Consider the following 19,687-nt stretch of genomic DNA (forward strand, 5'->3'; position numbering starts at 1 on the left):
CTTAAGGTAAAGGGGCCCTCCAAGATTTTGACTGTTTCAAAATCATAATGGAAATAACAATTAAATTTATTTAATGACTAGTAAACCTATAAAGAAACCAGGTATCTTAAGGGATAGGGCAATAGATGATAAGTTAGTGTATATCTTCACCAAATAACGATAAACAAAATATGAGGACCTTTTCTTTACATTTAAAAAATTGTTTGAAAAGTTTGGACAATGCTAGTTTAAACCAACTAATCGAGATTTCATAAAAGTAACCTAAGTTTCAAAGTTTTGACTTTACTAGCAATTATCAAAAAGTTGCTATTTCCTTTTAAATTCTAAGTATTCCAAAATTTAATATTTCTTCCACCGACTAGTATATACTGTCTTAAAAGTAGCTTTTACAATATATGATAAATGTTTTAATATTGTGAGAATGAGGTAATAATATGCCAAGATATTCCCACATAGTGTTTTTATGAAACCTACAACAAAAAGTTGTATTTCTAGCATAAAATACTCTCCTATTACAATTCCATTTGACAAAAATTAGTTTTAAGGCTTTATGAGCAATACTTCAAATGAGGAGCTTTACTTTAGTAGGAAAGCTACTATATGATTAAGATTGTTTGTCTGTCCTGTGTAGCAAAGTTATCTACATTGTGACCTTATTATTTTGATATAATATTCATTTTTGTCCTTCTGTCTGTCTCTCTCATTCTCTGTCTGTCTCCCTCTTTGTCTCTGTCTCTGTCTCTCTCTCTCTCTCTCTCTCTCTCTCTCTCTCTCTCTCTCTCTCTCTCTCTCTCTCTCTCTCTCTCTCTCTCTCTCTCTCTCTCTCTCTCTCTCTCTCACTCTCTCTCTCTCTCTCTCTCTCTCTCTCTCTCTCTCTCTCTCTCATTCTCTCTGTCTCCCTCTCTACTTTGTTACTAGTCCTTAAAGATTTATAATAACGATTGCTTAAATTCGTTTGCTTAACAACTCTGGGGATTTTAGTGAATTTGGATTGGGTGATTCATTATGTTTTAATTAATTAATGTTTTAAGGGATAATTTTGTGTATCATCATTGGGGATGTACATAAATTTATCCGTCATTGTCTTATCCCTTTAGATCCCTGCATTGCATACATTAACACACAAGAAGCCTAAAAATATTGTACACATGCTTAAAATGTCAAGAAGAATTACACATTTAAATCATACAGTTTTTTCTAACAAAATCATCGTTTAATATTTGTTATGTAATCATTCCTTCCACATAACCTTTTTGATTCATTTCTAGGATCTTTGAAATAATTGGTATGTCCATGAAGTTAAAATCCTTTATAGATAAACTAGCGGCTTCGCCCCTAGCCCTGAAGGGTAGAATCCAATCGGTTGAGTGATTGCCAAGATCCTAAGATTCAGATGGACACACAGACATCAAGCTACTTTGTATTACAGATATCACAGTGATATACCTACCACAAAATTGATAAAAATTTTATTTTCTACTAGCTCTATTACTTAGAAACATAATTGTCATAATAACCTTGAAGTTATGGGAATAAAATTTTTGTTGGGCTTGTGTTATGAGTAGCATGTTCTATCACCTGTGTTTAAGGTATTCTCAATTCTCTCAAGAAAAGTGTTCATACAAATATAGCAAGCACAAAATAAAAATCTAGCAAAACTATTAAAGGAAGATCGAACAAAGTAAGTAATGTAATAGATGTGATTGTGCATCAATCAAAGAGCTTTAGAAGTACTGACAGATTCCTCAAAAAAAAATTTAGCCATTTATCTGTAATAGTAGTGTTTTTGAGATGATAAATGGAAAAATGTGCAAATGAAAATGAAATTATTATATTTCTCCTATAATACTAGAATTAAAATTATCCACATAAAATAGTGTTAGTAAAAAATTTGAAAATGTAGCATTTAATGAACACTATTTTGTCATTTAAATCATATATTTTGTTTTGATATCTTGAAAACATAAAAACCAAAGGAATTTTGGCTTACAGCAAAGGGGAGTACTAGTTTTAGATATTCAACAGAAAATTCATATGAATTGAAAATACATACCAAATTAAGTATAGCTTTTCAGTAATGTTAGCTTGATATTGCTGCGCTTCTTATGAAAATAATTGTCCTTGTTTTATAAAAGTTTTAATTTAAATTATCTTTTTTCAATATCTAATTTTAAATTACTCAATTTATTTTTTTAATCAGCCTATTTTAAGTTTAAATAGCTTCTAATGACAAGATTGAACATTTTCTAAATTAATTTTCTTTGGGAAGGGTCAGAAAAAAAGAAATTTTGCTTTTCAACAAAAAATCATTTTTGAGACCGACAAAAAGGTAAAATTTTCTCCGAAAAAGTAGTAAAATTAATGTTACGCTTTAAAGGTAGAATTGTGATTTTCAAACTTGTTCTAAATTCTAAATTGATATGAATAAAACCCAGATAAATTATACAATTAATTGCAGAGATCCTGCTTAAAGAATAGTGTGCCTAATTGCCTGAGGATTTATCCTAAATCCAAAAAATATTTAACTGAAAAGTTTCATATATTCAATTGATTACTTTCTTTTACCTACTTTGAACATGTAATCAAAAATTTCATCAAAGATTTTGCTTTCCAAAATATTCATTTCTGTCTCTCTGTCTCTTTCTCTTTTTCTTTCTCTCTCTTTCTTTCTATCTATTTCATGTTTTCTTTTCCTTTTTGCTCTACCTCTCTATTTATAATTTTTTCTCTTACTATCTCTATTTTTTTATTCTACCTGTTTAAAAGTCCCTAATTGGAAGGAAAATTGTTCTTTTGACAATTTTTCACCGACTTTCTCAGACGAAAATTATTTTAGTTGTGCAGCTACTCTGTATCTATTTTAGTTTGTCCCTATTTTTTAATTTTAAATGTACTAGCGTCTGAACCCGAAGCAAATAGAGGCAATGTATCTGAAGGGTGAGGGAGTGGATGGAGGAAAAACCTTAAACCATCACAAGACTTCATTTGAGATGACCGAAAACTAACCCTGGACCTATGAAAAGCTTCTCCAAAATTGTTTAGTGGTTAGCGAAATCTTAAAGGACAAACAAAACAAAAAACATTATCTACTGATTTATATGAGACTTGAAGGATATATCTTTTAAGAAAGTTTAGAAAGCTTTACTTTTCAGAGATGCTTCATTATGATCCTCAGAATAAAAAACAAGATAACAAAAATCAATTGAGATGAACTCACAATCCTATAAATTCTTCCAAACTCTCCTCTTATGTTTTCATCCTTGCTAGCTGTGTTTGACAAAAAGACAGCACAGAATTTTAGAAATCAAATATTTTTTGGAAACTAATTGAACATTTTTGAAAAAAGTAAATGTCAGTGAATTTTTTTTAAGCTGCTTTTTATGTATGTCAGTCTGTCTGTCTTGGTCCGTAATGCTGGTTTAGTAATACAATGACAATTATGTATAAAAAAGCATTCCATTAATTCGTCATTCAATTTCTAGTAGGCTGTGTCATTAAATCATCTAATATGAAATATTTATTTTATGACACACATAGTAAAATAGACATACATAAATATGTACATGACATTAATAACCACAAACAAGCAGTAAAATTGATCATGAATAATTAATTAAAGTATAATAACAAGGTTAATAATATCCACATAAGCGTTTTGGTTAGTTGAAACTGCGAAATGACCGTTTGGCGATTTTTCTAATATAACTAATGGACCGCAAACATAGCTTTTTGTAGAAAATTTATCTTTTTAAATCTGACTTAAGGTTAGGTCAACTAGGAGTTGTAAGATCTCAACCGAATTATTACTAGAAAGGCAGATCATTCCGCAAAGGCTTGTATCATGTTTTTTTTGGTTTATCCAGTAATGTTTTAATTTAAAAGAGCTATTTAATCTTACAACAATGCAATGGTTATAATAACAGTGCTATAGCCGTCTTAAACGTACAGACTTAATTATGACATAAGAAAAGCTTCGCTTCTTAAAACAGTTTGAATGGGATTATTTTGACATAAATTGTTTGTAAACAAACATAATGATGCAATCGTGATATCTATCTATCTATCTATGGATACATCCATCTATCTATGTACATATATATTGCGCGAAAAATATGTGTATAATGTACATTTATAAAGCCTATTTTCTCCTTTACTTTTCCTTGCATTTCTCTATCTCTATGAAAGTACTCCTTTTCTTCTGCTTATCTCCGTCCTAATCTATCTATCCCCAAATCTAACTTCTAAGTCCCTATTTTCTCTCTTTCTGCCTTTAGAGTTAATTTTAAAAACTGTAAAATGCCATTAAATTTGACAAAAATAAAGTACATTAAATAACATTTCTTGCTAAATGTTCCTTTCTTAAAAACTGAATACACAGTGTTTTTTGTTTCTTCACAAGTCTTATAAGAATATACATTTTCTAAATTGTATAAGTTGTGAATTGCACATTGTTTTGCTGTTTTTGAATTTTTGCTGGTTTTTCTGGATGTTGTGATCTGGATCATGTCCTCATCACTAGGGTTATACCACCACCCTTGCAATGGCCTGTCCTAGACAAGAGAAAAAAAGGGGGGGGGGGGTAAAGTTAAGAGAAAATTGGAGAAGAGGGAACGGAGCTGGGGGTTATATGAGAAGCGCAATATTGAGTATAAATTGCGCCACACGCATGCGCATTATAGTGTTGAAACCAGAGCAACAGCTCATCATTACCCCCCCCCCCCCCCTCCCTTATTCACACCAAAGATATGTCCACACCCAAACCACACCCCTTAGGTACCCCCCCCCCCTCTATTAATTGACGGACTACACTGAGTGAGTAACTACTATTTCTCTCAGGTCGGGTCGTGTCAAATTTAAGGGAAGATGGAAGGGGGGTGGGGGAAGAGAAGAAGAAAAATTCCCGAAAATTCCCTTCCTTTCCTACGCCGCTGGCGCTCAGTTGATTTTTGTCCTTTGCCTTTGCTAGGCAAACCATACTATTATTTTACAACTACTCCTTGTAATAAGACTTTTAAATCTTCATATTAAATATATTTATGGAGCATAATAAGGAGAACTATATAGCCATGTTTGACGAGGGCTACCTATCTTGTAATGAGATATTTTGTGAAAGTATTGAAGCCATGAATACTGGCAAACCAACAGTACCTGTACAGATTAACAACAGTACAAGCTTCAGCCACCAGCAGCAGCAAGCTTATACATGTAAAACTCTACCTAAAGTGCTCCAGGTTAAGGCCATGGTGGACAAGACCCTAACCTCAGACCTCCGTGTGTTGCATAACATGATCAAAAACGAGCACAGATACCTGCCCTCAAATCCAGATTATTTCAGATATGTCCAGCGGGAAATTCGGCCGCACATGAGAAAAATTGTGGCCGACTGGATGCTGGAGGTGAACCAGGAGCTTGGCTGCCAGCCGGAAGTGTTTTGCCTGGCCGTCAGCCTTATGGACAGATTTTTGGCCCGCTGTCGCATTCAAAAATCCCAACTACAACTTTTGGGCGCTGTTTGTCTATTTTTGAGCAGCAAATTTAAAGAAACGACCCCAATTTCTTCAGAAAACCTGGTGATGTACACAGATTTCAGCGTCAGTCTGGAAGAAATCCGGGACTGGGAGCTGATTGTCCTGCACAAGCTGAAGTGGGACCTCTGCAGCAGCACAGCACTGGACTATCTCGACCATCTTCTGCCAAAGCTTATTATAAACGCCAATGTTGACCACAGTATGCTGCGACGCCAAACAGAAACCATAATTGCCCTAACCTCCACCCACTACATGTTTTCCTACGTGAGACCGAGTGTCATTGCCTCATCAGCCATTGCCGTGGCATTGCGTTGCTTGGTGCCGGCTTTTTCAGAGGAGGGTGCCCGACAATTTTTGGCCGGCCTGCAGAATTTTTCACAAGCGGACGCCGCCGATTTGGAGGAGTGTTCAACCGCCATGATTCAAACCCTCCCCGCCTACCTGGTACAGTCTTCCGCCTCGGTCAACGTTTGTGTTAATTCCACCGGTTCTTCGCCCACGCCGAGTGATGCCTCAAGTCCGCCAGTCACGCCACCACCCCCTGCCGCCGACGGCCAACCTAATCAAATTTTTTCAAGTCCTGACATTAATTCAACACTATCAGACTCTTTCAGACATAGTTCAGTTTTAGTGAAATCTTGTTAATAATTAAGTTTTTAATTGTACATTAAAATCTAGTGTACAATAACTAGTGCACAAAGAGTACCTGTACATAGTACATAGTGTACAAAAAATATGACACAAAATTAGAAAAAAAATGTACACGAAATTTCTTTCAGTTATATCAATTTTTCATTCTGAGGCATTTTTATATTCTTTCATTAAAATCTCAAGTACTTTCAGTCAAATTTTTATATCAATATATATTCATTCTTCTTTCATAGTACCGTAGCAATGCTTATATACCTATAATTTGTTTTAATGGGCATGATCTCTTTCTCTATTTTTTTTATTTTAATCAAATGTTGCCCTTAAAAAACTGTGTTATTAATTTATAAAATGCTCAAAGTCCTAAAAGGCATTAAAAGTTACAAAAATAAAATAAAAATGTGTAATATTATTATTAATTAAATATGTATTAAAATTATTAAAATAGTCTATATATTTATAATTGTCAATTATCTTACATGCAGAAAATGTTATTAAATTGAATAAATTGTTGAATTTTATTTATAAGTTTGTAGTTTTTCATTTAGGTTAGCCTTAGAGGTAATAATTAGCGAAGCAATAACAAGCTAAATAATGTCATGAATAAAAATTCTTTTTGATAAAAATTGATTTTGGAAATGATAACAAAAAACATATGAAACTCCATCAAGTAAAAAAGCTAGAAAAAATTATTTCAAAAATATTTGCAAAGCTACTTTATGATGGTAATTGTATGTCCTACAGGTCTACCGAAAAAGGTTGACATACATTTATTAGTTAAGCTACCCTATGATTATAATAGTCTGATTTCTATATTAAACAAGAAAACGATTTATATTTATTAATTCGTTACTTCTTTGTGATTGCAATACTACGTTGTACCTTTACCAAATTTAATTTTTAAGAATTGGAAATGGGATGTTTTTTACTACATCCAACAAAATCCAAGGAAGGATTTATGCTCGTCTATCACAAAAAACCGCCTTACTACCTTTTAGTATGATTAGTATATTTGTTTGAACTTCAAAATTGGTAAATGATTCTAAAAAACCATGTCGAGGTAAATTTGAAATTTTGTGTAAAGGTTTCGTGATTTTTAATGTATTAAAATTTTTATTTCTATGGATACTCCAGTTTTATGTAATGGTTTTAGAATATTTCTCGACGCGTAGAAACTATCTATAATACAAAGTAGAACGATGTCTGTCCGTCTGTCTGTCCGTCTGAAGCTTAAGATCTCAGTAACCACTGAACCGATTGGGCTCTACTCTTCAGGGAATATACATACTGGTCCTGTGATGGTTTTAAGCTATTTTCTTGGGGGGTGGGACACCCCCAACCCCCCCAAAAAAATGAAAATACCCCCCCCCCCCCAAAAAAAAAGCCGCTAGTATTATTAAAATTTGTCTGTCCATAGCAACGTCAAAGAATAATGCGCATATGTTTTTATTTTATCTGTTGCAGCTTCTGAATACTTGAAGACTTAATTAAATCAAATAAATAAAAATAGCCTAAAACCACCCCATGGCATATATTATTATTCCCATGAAAAAAATCATAACAGCATTTTTGGAGGTCTTTAACTAATAACTATAGACAGAAAAAAACCTACTTTATGTTATTGGATTGTTACCAAATCTAACCTCTAATTTCTAAAACATGAATGTTAATGCTAAGACTTTTTTTTCAAACTATTGCACAATAGTTAAAAATAAAAAAAAATTTTACCTTACCTAACTAACTATAACTTTACAGTTCACGTTTATCATTGTTATTCTCGTTATAGCTGTGCTACTTATACTTATAAAATATTTGTCATTTTAAGTGTAACAGCTTTTTGCCATGTACAAAGACTATTCCTTGATGCATTATGGCTTATAACATACCTAGGGCATTGACCTATATGTATTTATTCTTAATTCAGCTACTATGTAACTCCCTCTTAGTTTGATTTCAGATCCTTAAAACTTTCAGATTTGTCTTGAAGACCGATAGATAATGTCTAATTTTCAGACCGTTAATGAAATTTTTTCATGTGTTTGAACTTATGACCAAAATTGTCCTTGTTCTTACAGAAAGACCACACGCACATTAAGCTAGAATATATTACTTATCAGAGAGAGGGACGAGTTTGGGATAGTTGCCATCGCATACGGAAATAAAAAGTCAAAGGTTTATTTCTTTAATTATATGGTCCGTTTGACTTCATTAAGCTAAAATTAAAGGCTGGCAAATCTTAAGATTTAATTACGTTTCTACGTTCATATTCACTAATGCTCTGCAATACACGACATTTTAAAATTTTTAAGAGACTCACAGAATGATCTAAAGCCTTTGGTTTTGATATATATATAATATGTTTTTATACGTTTTAAATACACAAACAGTTTAAACGATACTACGAAACAAAACAATAATATGCAAATTTATGTAGATACGACTTCAGTAAAGCATTTGATGATTTGTTAAGCAAATTACAGTTTTGACATTATTAAACTGTCTAATTATTTCAGTAGGAACACAATATAATTTCTGTTTATAAATGCTCTTGTCATTTTTATAATAAAATTTTTCCTTTTATATGCGTAAAGTAGTAAGTTTTTTTGTAGTTTGAGATTTTGATAACTGCTCAACCGATTGGGTTTCCTCACTATAGGAAAGCTTAAGAGAGGTTTTTTAATGGTTTAAGGAAATTATTTTTGATTTAGGTATTATGATGGTTTTATGCTATTTATAGTTATACTAACGGCCCATCCGATAGTATTATATATAAACCCTCCGGTTTCATTATATCTAAAACATGTCTCTACTCTTTTCACATAAAGCTTAAATATATTATTAATATCATTTTCAATAAAACACTTTTTCTCCTTGCGATATTTATGGTCGCACAAAAAGGATAATAAAAAAACGTAGTTAGCTTATATTTTTTATATACATATTGATAATCTACTGTAGTATGTCTATTGTCTAAGTCAAGTTTTAATTCAAGGTATATTTATGAAAATTTAAAGTCTTTAACAATTAAAAGTCTTTCCACAAAAATGTCTGAAATTTTTGAAGATTTTTTACGAAGATTTCCGTGGCAATTGAGTACATACTTTCGTAGTCTGTCTGTTTGGCTGTTCTAAAATTAAAATTAAATTTATATAAAAAAAAATAATTATATTAAAGAAACACTTTTTTAGGTTTTATTATCATATGAATTCCATTTATCTATCCCTATGGTATTCTTTAGCCTCACACATAGATGCAGAGGCGAATTATACTATCCACACCTTTCCGCAAGAATCCGCAAAGTGTGGCGACAAAATTAAGGCCTATATTTCATGTTTTCATTTACAGTTAAATCCTTCTTTCCCCTTCTTCAGAGATATTTAATTTTTAAAAAAAAATTAAAATCCTTATCATTAAAATCACTAAGACGACTTTCAATTTTTAGGATTAATATATTTATATTAATATATCAAAAATATATTAAATTGAAATACGATTATTGACAATTAATTAGATTATCTTTCGAAATGAAAAAAATTCTAAACCTATTTTTTATATCCCTGAAAATTTTACCTTTGTTAATTTGAAATAAATAATTGTCTGCTAATATGTTCACAACATTCACATAAATAACTCCCAGTGGTAAAAAAATAATATTAATTTGTTGTAATTTATAAAAGATTTTTAATGTAATAGCGTTCGTATTTGATTTTATAAGATATAATCATTTATAAAAAAGTGTTATTAGGCAATTAGCATTGGAGTTTTTTATTACAGTCATAGCAGTGCCGCATTATTTTGCGGTAACCAAGACGAAATTTAAATTATCTCCCGCAAACATGTATTCAATTTGCAAATGAAAAAAAAGGCCCAGATGCAGTAGTCAGAAAGGAAAGTTAAAATTATCTAGGTTAAATGTTAAAATTTTTATAAATGGGGGGGGGGGGGAGTTCTAACACTTTTACGTAAACAGTGATTATAGGCTTTGTCTTTGGAGTGAGAGGATAAATTATTTTACAAAAAAGTTTCCTTTTGGGATGTAGTTTTCCTATTCAAAAAAATTAGGATTTGCCTCCAGGTCCAGGTACTGCAGGCCTCCAGGTGGATTCTGGACAGGTAAAAAAAGTTCAAGTCAGAACAAAACTTATTTAACAAAAGTTGCTACTTTATGGGCAGTTTGAACTTATTTGAAGAAAATTTTGAAATCATGCTCCAGGTTCAGGTACTGCAGGCCTCTAGGTGGATCCTGGACAGGTAAAAACTTAAAATTTTTACTTTTAAAGTCAGAATAAAACTTATTTAACAAAAGTTGCTACTTTATGGGCAGCATGAACTAATTTGAAGAAAGTTTTTAAATCAGGCTCCATGTACAGGTACTGCAAGCCTCCAGGTGGACCCTGGACAGTTAAAAACTGAAAATTTTCACTATTTAAGTTAGAAAAAAACTTTTTTAACAAAAGTTGCTACTTTATGGATGGTATGAACTAACTTGAAGAAAATCTTGTATTCAGGATCCATGTTCAGTTACTGCAGGCCTCCAGGTGGATCCTGGACAGTAAAAAACTGAAAATTTTTACTATTTAAGTTAGAACAAACCTTATTTTAAAACCTGCTACTTTTTAGCTAGTTTACCTAATAAGCTTAAGATCTCGGTAACCACTGAACCGATCGTATTCTTCTCTTCAGGGTATATACCTGTATAGGTCCTGTGGTGGTTTTAGGTTATTTTCTTTTGGCGTGGGACACCCCCAACCCCCCCAAAAATAAAAAAAAAATCCCTCTCATTTTTTTTTGAAATGTAGAGCCAGTGCCTCAATTTTTTTTTGATGATGCAAATGATGAAGATAATGATCCACCCCATGTACTACATTTTTATAAATTACTTCTTGGGGCAAAGCCGCCAGTAAATTAAATAGTAGAAATTTTAGTTTTTAACTGTCCAGGATCCACCTGGAGGCCTGCGGTACCTGAACATTAAGCCTAATTTCAAAATTTTCTTCAAGTTAGTTCATACCATCCATAAAGTAGCAACTTTTGTTAAAAAAGTTTTTTTCTAACTTAAATAGTGAAAATTTTCAGTTTTGCAGTACCTGAACATGGAGCCTGATTTAAAAAACTTTTTTTAAATTAGTTCATACTGCCCATAAAGTATCAACTTTTGTTAAATAAGTTTTATTCTGACTTCAAAATTAAAAATTTTCAGTTTTTATACTGTCCAGGATCCACCTGGAGCCCTGCAGTACCTGAAACTCGTTTAAATTTTTTTTTTCAAATCAGTTCATACTATCCATAAAGTAAGTTAAATAAGTTTTTTTCTAACTTGAAATTTTTTTACCTGTCCAAAATCAACCTGGAGGCTAGCAGTATCTAAACCTGGAGGCCAAATAAATTATTTTTTTTTAAATAGGAAAACTACATCACAAAAGGAAATTTTTTTGTGAAATAATCTCTCCTCTCACTCCAAAGACAAAGCTTATAATCACTGTTTACGCAAAAGTGTCAGAACTCCCCCCCCCCCCCTCTTAACACTAATTGAAAGGCCATAATTTATTGAATTAAAATGTGATTATCTTCCTATTATATAAAGTAGTAAGCGTTTTTTGTCTGTCCCGAAGGATCTCGCGAACCGCTGAACCGATATTGTTCTCCTTTACAGTGAATTAAAGCTTCTTATAGGTTCTGGGAAGGTTTTAAACTATTTTTGGAGAGGGTGTCTTCACCCCACTCCCCCCCCCCAAAAAATATTTTTTATTCTTTTGAAACTCAAATTTAATATGGGATGAGGTAGACTTTTCCCCCTCCTAAATTAAGTGCTCCTAGAGGCTTCTAGGGGCGTAACCGCTAGTATTATTTAAAGTAGTAAGCTTTTTTTGTCTGTAGCGAAGGATCTTGCTAATCGCTGACCCGATATGGTTCTTCTTTACATTGAAGCTTCCTATAGGTTCTGAGGTGGTTTTAGGCTATTCTATTTTATAGATAAAGTCTGGGTATGGTGTAAGGCTATTTTCTGCCCTTATTTATCCTTTAGAATAGAGCTTCTAGATGCTATGGGCGCAGCTGCTTGTATATATCAAAGCGCGAAGCTTTTTTATCATTATTAAAAGCGAGTTTTTCTATAATTAGGGTTGGTCAGTCTGTTCGTCCGGAACGGATAGCTCATTTCGTTAATTATGGCATGTTAAAGTTGTCCTATCAATTTGAAACTTCATATATTGATTCCTTTTATAGTAAGGTACAATTTAGAAAGCGTAGCAACACTATATTCAATACCAGAATGTCTGTATGTCCATTTTAAACATATCGTTTTTTACTTTTTTAACAACAAATTTGTATGTGATGTTATTATCCGATTGATCTGATTTTTGGAATACTGATTCCTAGGACAACAAAGTACAATTCCATAAGTGAAGCATCTCTATAATCACCTACTAAAAATGTATGTATGTCCTTAAATATTATCCTGTATTTCAGCAGTTTTTAACAAATTTACTTACAATTTTTTCGTCTTTTATAAATTGATTAATGAGTTCTGACAATCTACAGGTGTTAAACTTCGTTTTTAAACTGTTTCAGAGCTTCGATTTTATGGATGTTGTCATTCTTGTTTTTAATGTCTATTTTTGGGGCGTCCAAATAATTACTGTTTGGAGGGAACAGGGGGCATAACTTCATTTTTCACACAATTGAAATGAGAGTGCGATCTAAATTTATGATCCTAGTATGTTAATGCAATTTTTAAACTTAATCTTATTAATATAAATATAGTTTTTAATTGAAATTAACAGGGTTTAGAAGCTGCGGGTAAGCCTCAGTGAAATCGTCATATTATAACTTTAGAATTAAGCTGGATATCTAAACATGTTTCTTAACAGCCATTCTCCTTATTAAAATCTTTATTTTCCACACCTGCGGAATTTGAGGCTTGTGTGCGGCTGTCGATCCCTTGAAATTACTATTCTTAGCCCAACATAAGAAAACTGTATATTCTATGATAACAGCTGATTTAGTAAACAAAACTTCCTTTTAATGAAAAATTATCTATTTTTGCAAAAATCGTGTTATAAATTTTTTTTTAAAGTTAGACAGCTTAAAAAATAAAAATAAATTATATTTATTTTACACCTTTTTTTATTTTGCTGCCTTAATAAGGAAATATTTAATATATTTGAATCGGCTTAATGCAATTTTTTTTCTTTTTTTTATGATTATTCAATACGTATGAAAAAGTAACATTTAAAAATCTCGCCACAAGAAGATTTAACAAACAAAATATTGATTTTGAGTACAATTTGATTTTTAAGTTTTAGAAAAACTATAGAAATATTCAAAGTTAAGTGTTTGTTTACATTTTGAAAAAATTATTTTGCCCTGTTCTATTTAATTAGAACTTTTCAAAAAAACTTCATTTAATAAAAGATTAATATTTTTTAATGTTTTTTAAAACATATTACTTTAGATTGGTTAAAAGTTTATTTTTCTATGTGATTTAGGGGTTGCAATTTTTTTGCAAATTACGTTTTTTGGCTTTTCATTCAAATAAGTTGCACAATTCTGGTTTTTACTGTATAAATTTATTAAAAGACTTCAGAAAAACATATTATAATCCTTACATTTACTTTTTTTTCTAACAATCTATTTTTTAGGAGACTTTTTATATCGCTGACAAAAATGGCATTATTCTGCAAAAAAAATATTTTTTTTTGCAAATTTAAAGATATGAAAGTATTTAATAAATGGTTAACTTTAATTTTTGTTTTAGCAAAATGGATTATTGTTTCTTATAAGATGAAAATAAGGTATCGCAAATATTTGTTGCAATTTTAATGCGATTTTATTGCAAATAGGAAGACATAGGATTTTAGTTTTAACAGATTATGATTCTGGACCCAAAATTACTTAGGACTGAAGTTTTCGTTTGTTGATTGCTGAAAGTTAAAGTTTCTTGCTCTAGAATCGCTATGTGCTCAGGGATAGGATAAAGGTTGAGAAATAAAACTTTTACAGTAAATCATACGAATAAAGGTTATATTTTGTAATAAATAATATTAGAGGAGAGAAAGGGTTGTAGATTAATTTACTAGTCATAGTCGTCTTCTTCCCTGGGAATTCTTAAAGCCAAGGTAAGCAAACTAAAAGGTTACAAAAATCTCAGCCAAACAAACTGCAATCAATAGTCAAATTTATTTGCTGTCATTCTAAATACAACATTAAAATTTTCATTATTAAAATATCGTTAAAAGAAATAATATCTAATGATAGTCAAATATAAAAATTAACCATGTTGATATAACTTCATCACAAAAGATTAACATAAAATTTATAAACCCTTTAGTATAAAAATCTTGTCTTTTATTTATACAGTAGATACTAAACTAAATCATTACATATTACATACTCTTTAAGTAAGATCTGTATGTAAGTCAAATATTACGTCTAAATAAGTTCTACCCTTTTTTATTAGAGGATTTTAAAACTCATAAGCTTTCCAACCATTCATCTACCTTTCCTGTTTTTGACTAATTATATTTTCTCTGTTTCATAAACTTGTTATTGCTGCGCTTCTAATGGGTATACACATTTTTTTAACCTTACAATCATAAGTTGAAAAAAAGATAAAATTTGCAAGCTACATTATTTAATACTATTGATGTCGTTACAAGGAAGCAGCTTATAGTTCTTAATGAAAATGACGCCATACACTACAAATGATCAATGATAGGCCAGTAAACATTTTAACATTGGTTAATTAGAATGTATACATGCCTATCATTGGTCATATTGTATTGTATGACGTCATTTTTTATTAGGCACTATAAGTTGCTTCTGTTACAAGATACATACCAACCGACAGACAAAGTTTTAAAAAGATTAGATTATACTTTTGTTTCATGTCGATACCTATCTACTTGTTAGTAGTGCAACCACTTTATAACTATGGAATATCGTAAAGTTCTTCATCAGATCAGTTAAATAATTATAGATTAGACAGTTTCAATAACTTAAAATTTCAAAACTATAAATGTATGTAACATTCTTGTTTAGCCTATAGTTAGCTTACTGTGGAAAGGCTTTAATTGTGTAAATCATTCTCTATAAATATGGTATTTCCGAGCGTATTAAAATTTATAATTACTAAAGGCTGCGCCCCTAGCCTCAAAGGAATTGACTTCGAAAGGGAGAGATAAAGGGATTAAAATAGCATAAAACAATCCTTCGACGTAAACCTAATACATTAAATAGCCTAAAACCATCACAAGACCTATGTACTAAAAGATAAAACCGAATCGGTTCAGGAGTTATCGAAATTTTAAGCTTCAGACAAAAAAAACCTTATTACTTTATATTATAGGATAACGGTGTAAATCTGCTCAAACCACACTTAATCCTTACAGATCGGGGGGGGGGGCCGCCTTCCCCCCCCTCTAGTTTTTTCAATCTAATTTTTTTTGTAGGTAAGATGGAGAGCTGTAACTTCAATACTTTTTAAGTTTAGTAATTATACGTCGGCGAGAGTTGATTTTATTAGGATATCTGGTCTGTGTCGGTCGTGGTGTCCGGTCAAAGTCGGTTGGGTAGCAAAAAAAATTAGAAAAAATTCTAAATAAATCTTAATTTCTACATTATGACTTTTGTGTATAAGGTAGAAACCTAAAATTTTTTTTGTGAATACTTAGATATCAATGACCTTCTGAGAAAAGTGGTGTTATGACCGTTTGACCGCTCCCTGACCGACTTTGTGACCGATTTTTGTCCGGCTTTTACTACAGACATATATCATGAATATCGTGGCTTCTATTACAGCTAGAGACCTATAATTTTTTTTGGTAAATCCTTGAGCAATAATTAACAGATATAAATATTAATTTGCGCCGCCAACCGCCGTTTTACCGCCGTAACCGCCGAAAATGGCGGTTTCCGTTATTTGCCGTTTTTCGGCTATGATCAGAAAAAGTAATTTTTTTGTTATGAAAAATAAAAGTTCGTCCTTAAATTTGGTCATCCTAGCTGCAAAATTGGCCGCTCTACAGCTGTTTTAAAATTTAGCGGCTGGCCGCTAAAAAGCGGCTAAGGAGCGGTCTGACTGCTATGACTAGAAAAAGTAATTTTCTCTAAAAATACACATGAACCACCAGAAAAAAAAATTTACGTCTTTATCTGTACCAGGAGCCGAGATAGAGGGGGGAGCTCTTGGACCCCCCCCCCCCCCCCACCCCCGATCTATTAAGGTGGGAATTGGGGCCCGATCTGTAAGGGTTAAGAGATATGTACAATTATTAAACATCAAAAGACAAAAATACATTTCCGTTGTTCTTCTAATTAAACTGTACTGAGGTAGAGTCTTTAAAAAAAAATAGGGTCGCTGCATCGCTAAATCACCAAAATTGTTTTTGTGATAAATTATCTAAAATCACATAAAAAAATCTACAAAAATCTTAATTTAAGATCTTATGTTAATAACCCTTCTATGATTTTATATAATTTTTGTAGATTTTTTAGGTGATTTTGGAGGATTTTTCACAAAAACAATTTTGGTAAGGCAGCGATGCAGCTACCTTAATTTTTTTTTTAGATCGACCTCTGTTCGGTGCACTATGGACATAATTTTCCTTGTTTATTATATATATATTCTATTCAATATTTATCATATTTATATGAATTATTTATAAAATCTAGATGAAAGAAAATTATATAGTGATAACAATCATGTTTCCGGTTCAATTTATTTAAACATTATTACATTAATTCGGACATATTTTATATTAAATAAAAGAATGACAACATCCATAGAATTACTACACTTCTTTAATCGCACCTAACTGTTATAGGAATCATCGTGCGAAGTTTGAAAAAGATAGGACAATTCTAACATGTCTAAATTAACGAAAAGAGCTAAATGAGCAGACGGACGGAAAGACCCACCCTAATAATAGAAAAGTAAATGAAACTGTATCCGAAGCAATGGCGCTTTTTGATGTCTTAGATGCGCAACTCATCAAAATTCATATTACTTTCAATCAAAAAATAGGAGGTATATAAAATATCAACTGGTATCATTTCAGATTATGAAAAAGTTCTTTAGGAAGGCGGGGAGGGAGGTTTGATCAATATAAGTTTCAGTAAAAAGTAGAAAACATTCCAGTTTTTCGAAAACAATATCAAATCGTATTTAAATAATACTTTTTTTTAAAGAATACATATCACTTTCCCGCTATGGAGGGGGGAATAAAAAGGTGTAAATTCGCGCCAATATGTGGTCAATAAACACGATCACTCATTCGTTGTTTTAGAAAAAAAATTATGAAAAGAAGGAATAATTGTTTATCCTTATTTGAAAAAAAATTTATCGTCCATATTGTTTTATCAATACATCTCTCGAAGGATAGATACAGAATAACACTCCCAAAGTTTTATTATAACGATTTCTTATTCGTTGGCTTAACAACTTTAGGAAATTATAATGTATAATGTATTTCGAATCTAAAAGAACAAGATTACAATGTTTAGAAATTTATAATTTACATAAATTATAGTTCAATTTTGATTGGTTGGTTCATTAAGTTTTGTTTCTAAACGTTTCAACCACTATGTGTAGTCTACAGGGGGTTAAATTTGTGTATCATCATTGGGGATGTACATCAATTTATTGGCCATCGTCTTATCCCTTTATATCTCTGGATAGATAGGAAGTGAAAAAGGGAATAAAAACGCAAGCAAATCCATGCTGGAAATACATAAATTATTCTAGGTAACCAATGGACCAAAAAGTCCCCTGGCTTTGGAAAAAAAGAATAGCTATAGAAACTTAAACGAAACATAATAAGGGAAAATAGAAAAAGAGTTATAAAAGCGAAGATTTTCTATAATAAAGATTTCTTATGCTATACATGTCATGTGTAAATAAAAATTAACTGGATTTTTATTGATAATGTTTACATTTTGGTTAAAATAGTTAGGGTTAAGCTGCACTACAAACTTATTTAAAAACGCTCTGAAAAGCATAAGCTGCTATTTTCATTAGGCTATTATTAATATCGTTCTTGTTTATTTTGGATATTGCAATATTTTTAAAAAATATTTAGAAATATTTGAAATTTAAAAATTAGTTTGCCCTCCCTTTATTTCTAGTGTTGAAAAAGCTAGTTATTCTTTTCACATTATTAAATATTTATAGATCAAGAATATCAATCTACAAAGAAAGGTTTTTGCTTCAATACTAAATAAAAAGACATAAACAAAAGGTTCTGCTTAATGTTTCAATTGTTTTCAATTTAAAACTTTTAATTAAAAATCTTTATTAAGTAAAAGTAACAGGATGTCTTTGTATGTGTTTGTGTGATGCTAAGGATCTATCTAACTGCTGAATCAATATGTTTCTCCCTAGCAGTGAAGCTTATCATAGTTCAAAGTTCTTATCTAGGAAAGGATACCAGAATTATTTCATTATCCCCCCACCCCCCAATTTGTTTTACTTATAAAACTTAATCAAAATTGAGCTACCAGTTACACAGACAGACAGATTGACAAACACAAGTTTTAAAGTAGTTGCAATAATAGTATGACTTTCGATAACAAGATATAGTAAATCTCCGCCCATTTTAATTTAAAACCACGCCTCCTGGATAATTCTCAAGATTAAATGTTCTTATTTGTATTATACGTAGTTTAATTTTTTACCGTTAGGTGGCTCATTCTAAATGAATAAGTAGCTGACAATTATGTAAAAAAGTTTATTAATTAAATAAAAAATTTATTTTTCGAACAGAAACATTTTTGTAGTAATCATTTTTAGGAAAAAATATTATTTATTTTTATTTCATTATTGGTCAATATAACTGAGAGACAAAAGTTGGTCTGGTCCTACAATTCCCTATAAGGGTTAACTTTGCGCAGTGGCGATACAGTAACCAATGATCGAATAGAGAGGTGCTGTTATTGCTAGTTGAAAACTATAACCAATACCCCGCCCTGGAGATGTGAAATATCATCACTTGAGGCAATTTCTGAAGGCTCTTACGGGAGCAAATAACATCTGAGAATCCTTAACGAAATAACAAATAGTAACTTCAATGTGGTTTAAAATAGTAGATATTATGATTTAATCAACGAAAGTGAGTTCATTTTTAATTGCTGTGTAAGCTACTCTATGGTTCGAAATGACTGTCCGCCCATAAGACATAAAAAGTATGGCGTAAATGTGTATTTCTTAGCTACTATTTTAGCTATATTTTTTTGTGTGAAGATTCTACATATGAATGAGTACATCACTTCTAATTTCCCTTCGTTTTAACTTTGCTTTTAAAATATACTTAAGAATAATTTAATCTTTTAATATATTTAATTCTGTAGCCAGCTGCCCTCTGAAAAAAGGAAATTAAGCGCTTATTACCATTTTTTAATATTTTAATAACCAGAATGACAAAAGGACTACATAACACAAATATATCGTTGTTAATTTGACCACCTCTTGCTTTTTTTCTATTTATGTGGAATATTTTGGCTTTGTCGCTATTTTT

General features: G+C 31.2%; 1 protein-coding gene and 1 non-coding gene across 2 annotated transcripts; both read left to right on the forward strand.

The window, feature by feature from the left end:
- The first annotated feature begins 4,942 nt into the window (after positions 1-4,942).
- LOC145319013 (G1/S-specific cyclin-D2-like) lies at positions 4,943-6,697 on the forward strand. Its single transcript, XM_080160827.1, has one exon. It carries the CDS (start codon positions 5,037-5,039, stop codon positions 6,171-6,173), a length of 1,137 nt encoding a protein of 378 aa, XP_080016953.1. The 5' UTR covers positions 4,943-5,036; the 3' UTR covers positions 6,174-6,697.
- A 12,355-nt stretch (positions 6,698-19,052) lies between these two features.
- LOC145320406 (U4 spliceosomal RNA) lies at positions 19,053-19,193 on the forward strand. The gene has a single exon (XR_013880192.1). It is a non-coding gene; the product is annotated as a U4 spliceosomal RNA (small nuclear RNA).
- Positions 19,194-19,687: the final 494 nt, after the last annotated feature.

Source organism: Acartia tonsa, chromosome 5, assembly GCF_053477335.1.
Source record: "Acartia tonsa isolate MP-2025a chromosome 5, ASM5347733v1, whole genome shotgun sequence".
NCBI lineage: Eukaryota > Metazoa > Arthropoda > Copepoda > Calanoida > Acartiidae > Acartia > Acartia tonsa.

Bases quoted from the DNA above. Each gene is read 5' to 3' on its own strand.
- LOC145319013 (XM_080160827.1), top strand. From the start codon at position 5,037: ATGGAGCATAATAAGGAGAACTATATAGCCATGTTTGACGAGGGCTAC.